At 44.9% G+C, this 8,050-nt stretch overlaps 1 protein-coding gene and 1 pseudogene across 1 annotated transcript; one reads left to right on the top strand and one right to left on the bottom strand.

Moving 5' to 3' along the window:
* The first annotated feature begins 4,890 nt into the window (after window positions 1-4,890).
* LOC123522141 lies at window positions 4,891-7,373 on the top strand. The gene is made up of 2 exons (XM_045294050.1): window positions 4,891-4,983; window positions 6,007-7,373. The coding sequence occupies exon 2, from the start codon at window positions 6,080-6,082 to the stop codon at window positions 7,061-7,063; it is 984 nt and encodes a 327-aa protein (XP_045149985.1). The 5' UTR covers window positions 4,891-4,983; window positions 6,007-6,079; the 3' UTR covers window positions 7,064-7,373.
* Window positions 5,076-5,679, bottom strand: LOC101653197 (annotated as a pseudogene).
* Window positions 7,374-8,050: the final 677 nt, after the last annotated feature.

Genomic DNA, 8,050 nt, shown 5'->3' with positions numbered 1-8,050 from the left:
TTAAAAAAAAAAAAAAGATGCTGTAAAGCAAGGATGTTACTTGCAGGACCAAGGTGCGTCTGACCCAGGCCATGGTATTGTCTTTCTTTCTCCACATCGACTCCCTGGCCCACCCCTCCACCCCCTGCCTCATTCATATAACTAGGTTCAATTGATCTGTTTTTATGCATTCATAGGAAATCTATCTGTTTTTGTCTTAAAATTTTTTATTAGTTTTGTTGACATAGAATTCACATATCATACAATTCAATCTTTTTTGTCTTAAAATTTTTTCTAGTAGTTTTGTTGACATAGAATTCACATATACAATTCAACGGTTTAAACTTTTTGGTTTTTAAAATAATTTTATTGGGAGCTCTTACAGATTTTATAACATTCCATAGTTCAATCACATCCAGCAGTATTTTACAATTGCAACCACAATCAGTTTCAAAACATGTTCTTTCTTCTTCTTGGACTCCTTGGTATCAGCTCCCTTTATCCCCTCCCTCCCCCACCCTACCCCCAGGAACCCTTATATTATTCATTTATTTTTCCATATCTTACACCATCCACTATATTCATTCACATACAATTCTGTTGCTTACTCCCTCAAATGGGGTTATACAGTCATCAATGCTGTCAGCTCCCCCTTACTCCCCTTTCCCACCCCCTCTCTTCCTCTCCTCTCAGGGCTATCATTCTGATGTTTGGGGTTGGAAGGGGACGAGGGCGGGCAGTTTGACCAGCTTGCTACCATCGACTGAGCATGGCCTCGGAGACTGAGTTAGCTCCATATCCACAACCAGGAGAAAACAAGAGCTCTGCTCCCGATCTCCTGCCTGCTCACAGGTCTCTGACCTACTCTGGCTCTCCAGCGAACAGCCACATTCCCTCGATTTTCTGATCTAACAACAGGAGCACAGAGCGGGTGATTCTACCTGGGCACCATCTTCTCAGAAGTCTGGTTTGAACATATTAAAACGAACTGTGCAATCATCAATGTAACCAATTTTAGAGCATTTTCTTCATTCTTATACTCATTATTATTAGCTTCCCATTTCCCCCAACCTCCCTTGCCACACTTTAAGAAACTATTATTCCATAGATTTGTTTCTATAGATTTACCTGTATTGGATCTTATATAAAGAAAACATACTACCACCACCAAACCCTCAAAATAATGACAAAATAGAGCTGAGAAAAACCACAGTTGAAAAAAACAACAACAAGGAAATAATAAAAACTAGAACAAATCTAAAATGGGTCAAAAAAAGAACAAATGATAAGGTGTTAAATTTGAACCTAACTACATCTGCAGTAATCCACCACTAGCAAAGCTGATATCAACCCTGATCAATAGTCAGAGGGGATTTTCTTAGGGCTTAATCCATGACAGAACCCTGCAAATGGATTTTGGACTTTCACTGTAGTCCATAGACTTCTGCAAACCAGGTGCTCAGAATTTAAGTTTGAACAGTTCCCTCCTCTAATCTTGGATTTTATTTTATAATCATTGGATCAGACAGGCTAGTGTATTTCTTCTGTGTGGATTTAGTCGACACTTCACTTAGTCAGCTACTAGCTCTAAGTCAAGCCTTTAAGACCCCAGACGCTCGCTATTCTTTCTGATAGCTGGACGCCATCTGATTTCTTCACTGCACTTGGCTATCTCACCCATATCTTCAATGATCTCTTCACGAGGGCAAGTATTGAATAGGGCCATGTCATAACAACTAATTGTTCTTAGATTAGGGCTACATTTAAGTGTGATGAACAAATCCACTCATAGACCTATGGTTTGTATATGTCCCCAATCCATTTCAGAGACATCCTTAGCATTTTCCTGGGGAACATATGATAATTCTGTTGATGGTATCATCAATTTAACCAATAGTATAGAATTTAAAGTACTATTGAGAAAAGGGAAATATAGATGTGTAGGACAGCTTTTTATAATAAATGCATGGATTATTGACTTGTATAGGTTAAAAACTTAAGTGACAGGACACTTCTTACAATGATGGTTAGAGTTAGGGCAAAACTTTCGATAATGCTCATTCACAAAGGCAGAACTATGCCTGCTAGTCTAAGTAGCAAATCTATGTTAGTCTGAAATTGCCATTTATTGGACTTATAAGAAACAAGGAGCTTTCCAACGCAAACCCGGGTCTTTGGATTTGAACTGAAGCAGTTGTCCACTTCGGTGTGTATGACGGTAAGAAAAGTGGCTGGCTCTAAGGAACTTGGTCCTGAGTGATTTAGTTTCTCTGATTTTATGTTCTTCCTCTGAGAAGCAGGGGACTCTTCAAAGCATTGTCATTTCGAAATCTGAAGATTCGACACGTTCTGAATTTTCTGCTCATTTAAAAACACCTGTGATTCATGACAATTGGCGTTTCTTTTGCATTATTGTGTAAGCAGTAAAGAGTGTAACTGCAGTAAATGTTCCTAGAGAGCCAATAATTTAGGGAAGACTCAAATTTTATTAAAATTGGCTATACTGCAGATTCAGCTAGTTATCAAATAAACAATTAAAGTACTCTTCACTGCACTTTGCTGGTGCACCCATATCTTCAGTGACCTCTTCATGAGGGCAAATACCGAATCGGGCCCTGTCATAAGAACTAATTGTTCTTAGATCAGGGCTACATTTAAGTGTGATGAATGCATCCATTCATAAACTTAAGGTTTATATGTGTCCCCAGTACATTTTAGAGACATCTGTTCCCAGGGGAAAATAGATAATACATGTATCTAGTCACTTTAGATAAAGACTAAGTAGGAATCATTGGGGGTCCATGGCTTCAAAGGAGTTAAAGGATGTTTTAGTTATCTGGTAGGAGCCCTGGTGGCAATCTTGGATCAGCTGGCTTGGCTGGCATTCTCTCCCAGCCAGAGGGATGCTACTAGCGGAAAACAAACCAAGCAACAAGATTCAAGTTGGAGAGGAGGTAGAAGGCGTAGGTAATTTTTGAAGTGTCTTTGCAGCGTGGAGATCTTTTAGCTTTACTTTACTCAGCTCTAAGATTCAGGGTCCCTAGTTGGGTGTGATCATATATAGCCCACCTGTAAAGTTTCTAAATTCAAAATGTTAAGTTCGTTTGAAAGGAAGCATTCTCATCTCCACCTTTGACAAAACACACTTTCTTCTTTCTCTTGATGGAGAGAGTGGAGATGCAGCGTTCTGAGGGAACTGCATGAAAACATTGCTTTGGGATGATGCAGGGCCAAATCTAAATAGCAAGTCTCACTGAAGCAATTAAAGTCACAAATGATTTCTTTACCTTTGGGTTTGCACACCCATCGTCGATCTGCGCTAAATACTCTTTGCATCCGCTAGAGTCATCTTGTCATCTGTCAGCAGATTATTATACTTGATCAAATTTGTATTGCCTGACTACTATTCATCGGGAGAAAGATGAGGCTTTCTACTCCTGGAAGAGCGTTACAGTGTCAGAAACCTCCAGGGGCAGTTCTACCCTCCCCTGTCGGGTGGGGATGAGTCAGAATGCACTTCATGGCAGTGAGTTTGGTTTAGTGTGTGGGTGTTTCTGTGGTGACTGCATAATCAGGCACCATTAACCCCTTATGGAGCCCCGTGGCACAGTGGGTTACGTGCTGGGTTGCTGATTGCAAGGCCAGTGGTTTTTGAACCCACCAGTTGTTCCGTGGGAGAAAGACGAGGCTTTCTGCTGCCGTAAAGATTTACAGCCTCGGAACCCCAGGTAAGCCCTTAGCTTGACACAATTCCTAAGATTAAAACGAGACCTGCATGTGGGCTCCGTTTATCTTTCAGTTACGAAATACAAGGTGCCACCTGTGATTCTCAAGCCATAAAAAACCCGGAATCACAATCTCAATTTCAGCTTGTGGAGATGACAACTAGAAGAAAGATCTGCTTTTCAATGGAGCGAATAATGCTGCCCTAGGATAAAACTTGAAAAGTGTGGTTTATTTATAATTAGGGAGAAGGCCTTAGAAGATTTCAGCAGAAATGAATACAGTTTTTGTGTCACCCCAGAAGGCAGAGCAGGTACCATGATGTAAAATCAACTCCAAATTCACTGTGATTGAGTCGATCCCGACACATGGCAACCCTATAGGGCAGAGTAGAAAGGCCGCTGTGGGTTTCTGAGATTGTAACTCTTTACAAGAATAAAGTCTTGTCTCTATCCCGAGGAGCAACTGGTGGTTTCGAACTGCTAACCGAGCACTTAGCAAGCAGCTAATGAGTGCCACCGGAGCTACTCCAGCTTCCAAGAGGGCTATTTCACCCCAGGAGGATGCCGATCACAATGAACTTTGTTCACAACCACTCAAGGCTGAATCATCTTACCCAATCAGCACGTTCACCATCACCTGCTTACCCAGACCCATCGGGAAACTGAAGGTGGTCTGGTGGGACTAACCAAGGCTATGGCTTGAAGAGCCACATTCAACCATCCATTGCACTGGAACCAATTTCACACAGGTAATTCCAGATAAATCCCTCAGATGACCCCTAGCAATCCATTTTCAAAAGCACTCTTCCCAAGAGAGGAATGCTTAAAATTGCAAGCTCAATGGCTTCAAGTGAATTTTGAAAAGTGGGGACCCAGGGGAGGTGGCACGGGATACCTTTATTCTACTGTGGCTTTCAGCCCTAATTCCCTAATTAGGGAGGGTTTGGTTTTGCATCAACCTGGCTCTCAGCAGCCTGTCAGTGAAGTCATGGTGCTGTTTGACAGCTGCATGAGGCCGCCATCTGGCAATTAGTGAACCAAGCAGTCTTTCTCCAAGAGGTGATTGGCCATCCAGTTGTAGAGGGAAATCCCCCAAGGGTGTGGGCTGTATATATAGATCAGGGTCTCGGGAGTGGTGCCGAACTCTTTCTGGAGCGTGCTTGACTCATCACCTGGTCTGCTGATTTGGGGTTCATCAGCTCCTGAAGCCACAGGGTCAGGTGACGCTTCTATCTGGACTCGACTCACAGATTTAGGACCTGTCGGCCTCCACCACTGGGTGAGTCATTTCTTCTCAAGAAATCTCTTTCTAGCTGTTTCTTTTCTTTCTTTCTTTCTTTCTTTTTTTTTTTAAATAAGCTCTGGCCAGTTTTAGTAAAGAAAAACATTGCAGGATTTATTTCCACCAATCTGTTCTGGCCTGCTTCTAATGATATCAGCATCCCCGGGGTCGATGGTGGCCAGCGTGCACACCCTGCAGGACTTGCCACACACCGTGCCCACCTCGATGTTGTGGCCGCTGTAGTGACGGACACTGGTTTTGGCCAACATGGCGTAGTACTCGATTTCCGGTTTCCTCAAGGCAGGGCAGTTGTTGGCCAGTATGACCAGTTTCGCTTTGCCTTGCTGATCATCTTCAGCATCTGCTTGTAGCCCAGCACGTATTTCCCACTTTTCATAACGAGTTGGAGCCTCCAGTGCATGGACTCCAGTGACTCTTTCGTCTTCTTTGCGGCCACCACCTTCCTGTCTTAGGTGCGGGCCGGCTCCCAACCAAGAGCAGCCGCCAAGATGGCCGGGAAGGGAGAAAAAAAGCTCTAGCTGTTTCTAAGAAGCCCTGGTGGTGCAGGGGGTTAAACATGGAGTTGTTAAGGACTACTAAGTGCAAAGTTTGTGGTTCGAACTCACCAGGCACTTGGATTTGGTAAACATTTACAGCCTCGGGAGCCCTGCTGTTCTCATCAGGTAGCGTCATTGGGTTCGTCCATTCCTTCCCAGAGCGACCTCCTGGACAGCAGAAGCCAACCCTGCCAGGTCCTGCACCACCCTCCCAACGGTGCTCAAGTTGGAGCCATGGCTGCTGCCACTGTCAATCCATCTTGCCAAGGGCCTTCCTCTTTTTCTCTGCCCTTTGATTTTTACCAAGCACGTTCACTGAGTCGGAAAACATTTGACAGCATGGGCTTGGTTTTAGTTTGATATGTTGACAAGATTTGGGTGTATATATGTTATACACACACACACACACACACACACACATATATATATAGTTATAATCAAATCATTGGTTTTGCTCTTCCAGAGAACACCAGCCTAAGCTACAGCTCCAGAGCCATCACTTCATCACTTGGGAAGAGACTGGGCTCTAGCTTGACATGGCTTTCAATGGCGTGCCAACTGAAGACGGGGGCCAGGTCCAAATGACAGGAGAGAGACCAGCCAGGCCACCACCTGCCTTTACTGTGGAACCCTGGCAGCCACTTAAGCAACCGCTTTTAGAAGACCCTTACCCTGATTTTACAAGAAGAGAACTGTCTGACCCAACCCAAAGTTCCTTAACTGGAGCTAGTAGCTGGTTCCAGAACAGGCGATCTCCATTCCCAGCTGAAGAGGAGAGACGCCGGTTATACTGGGTTACGAAACAAGAAAGAGACTCTGTGCAAGGCCACACACTTCAGGATCTCAAGCCTGACGCCTCCAACTCCGTCCCGCAGAAGAAGAGGAGACTCACTCCGCTCCTGGAGACTCTGCTGAGGAGTGAGGGCTGCTCCGCTCCGAACTCCCAGGGGGTTCCCGGTCATCAGGGCAGTTCAGACCACCTTAGAGTTTCATACACTAAGGAACCTGACTGGGCTGTGGAGTATCAAGGTGACACAGGAAGAGGGCTATTTCCTGGCTCTCTGTTTCCCAGCAATGCACCAGACAATGGCTTTCCTTCTCCTGCCTCTTCCCGTGACAGGGGTGGGAGTGAGACAGGGGGAAGCCAGTGTGCAAACTCCTACTTTCTACACGCGGTCCATAGTGTGCAGGGAGTGAGGCAGCAGCCCTGGGAGGGGCAGAAAGGGCCTTACTCAGGCTTTCAGGGAGAGGAACACAATGACTGGCAGCAGTTCTTCTCTGTCCCGATGCAGGAGCAGGGGTGGTACCCTCCAACTAAGCGGAAGTCATTGTGCTCTCTGCTGCAGCAGGCAACTCTCGGAAGCGAGGGTGTGTCCCCACCACCACTCCTGGGGCAAGATGTGCCTGGTGGAGGCTCAGAGCAACCTGGTGTGTCCCCACCACCACTCCTGGGGCAAGATGTGCCTGGTGGAGGCTCAGAGCAACCTGAGGCCTACACATACCATGTGGCCGGTTCATGATGGTTTGGCAAAAAGGATACCTAATCTTTTGCTGCAGGTGGCGAACCAGTTGTTAAAAATGACCCTTAGAATCAGGGTTCTCGCTCAGGTGGGCGGCTGGGGAGCCACCCAGTGTTGACATTCTATACTTTTTTTTTTTTAACGTTCATCTGTCCCAACTTTTTTTTTACAACTGTATCTAGTTTTTTAAAAAGTATTCCTCATCCTGGGTTATATTGGAGCTTATGAAATATAGCTGTGATTTATTTTGCACAAATTTGATAAAACAATTATAAACTTCAGGGCACCTCAATGGTTTCATGGGAAGGAATATTGTTTCCCTATTGTTCTTATTTAAGTATTATGAAATAAGCTTCTTTTAATATATATATTTTAATACTCAAAAGTCATTAGGGCAGTGAACTGGTTCAATTACTCGAATCCCAACCCTGCCCACACACTGAAAGCAGACTCTGAAACCGTTTGGGAAAGTCTAATCTGCTGGGCCCGTGGCTAGGACTGGTTGTGCTCAAGAAGTGGGTGTAGGTTTTACCATTGACACAGTAGCCCAAAGGAAAAGACCACCTAGAATCAGAACGTACATATGCTTTCTAGGAACTGCTCTCAGAAGGTCCCTTCTGAGAGAACATCAGGGGCTACTAATTGGGTTGAATTGGTTCCCCCGAAAAATTTGTCAGTTTGGCTAAACCTGTTTTGTCAACTCTATTATGTTGGGGCATACGGGTAGTGGAGTTGGCTAGGCAGAAATAGATTCGTATCTCACAAGAAACGGGGCTCAAGATACAAAGATGGTGAACTAGTGGGCAGAGGTGACCACCAGCAAGAAAGAAGAGCCAGGAATCCTGTGGGCACGGTCCCTGCACTGAGAACCTCCTAGAGTCAAGGGGCCGGTAAAGCCAATACACCTGGAAATCTCTCAGGAACTCAAACCCCCCGGGGAGAAAGCCTTTCCCTAGAGCAGGTGCCCCGAATCTGTACTTGAATGCC

Source organism: Echinops telfairi, unplaced genomic scaffold (genome assembly GCF_000313985.2).
Source record: "Echinops telfairi isolate 266 unplaced genomic scaffold, ASM31398v2 ScPeMD7_2565;HRSCAF=3150, whole genome shotgun sequence".
NCBI classification, from domain to species: Eukaryota; Metazoa; Chordata; class Mammalia; order Afrosoricida; family Tenrecidae; genus Echinops; species Echinops telfairi.
This window is presented reverse-complemented; position numbering and strand designations above follow the sequence as displayed.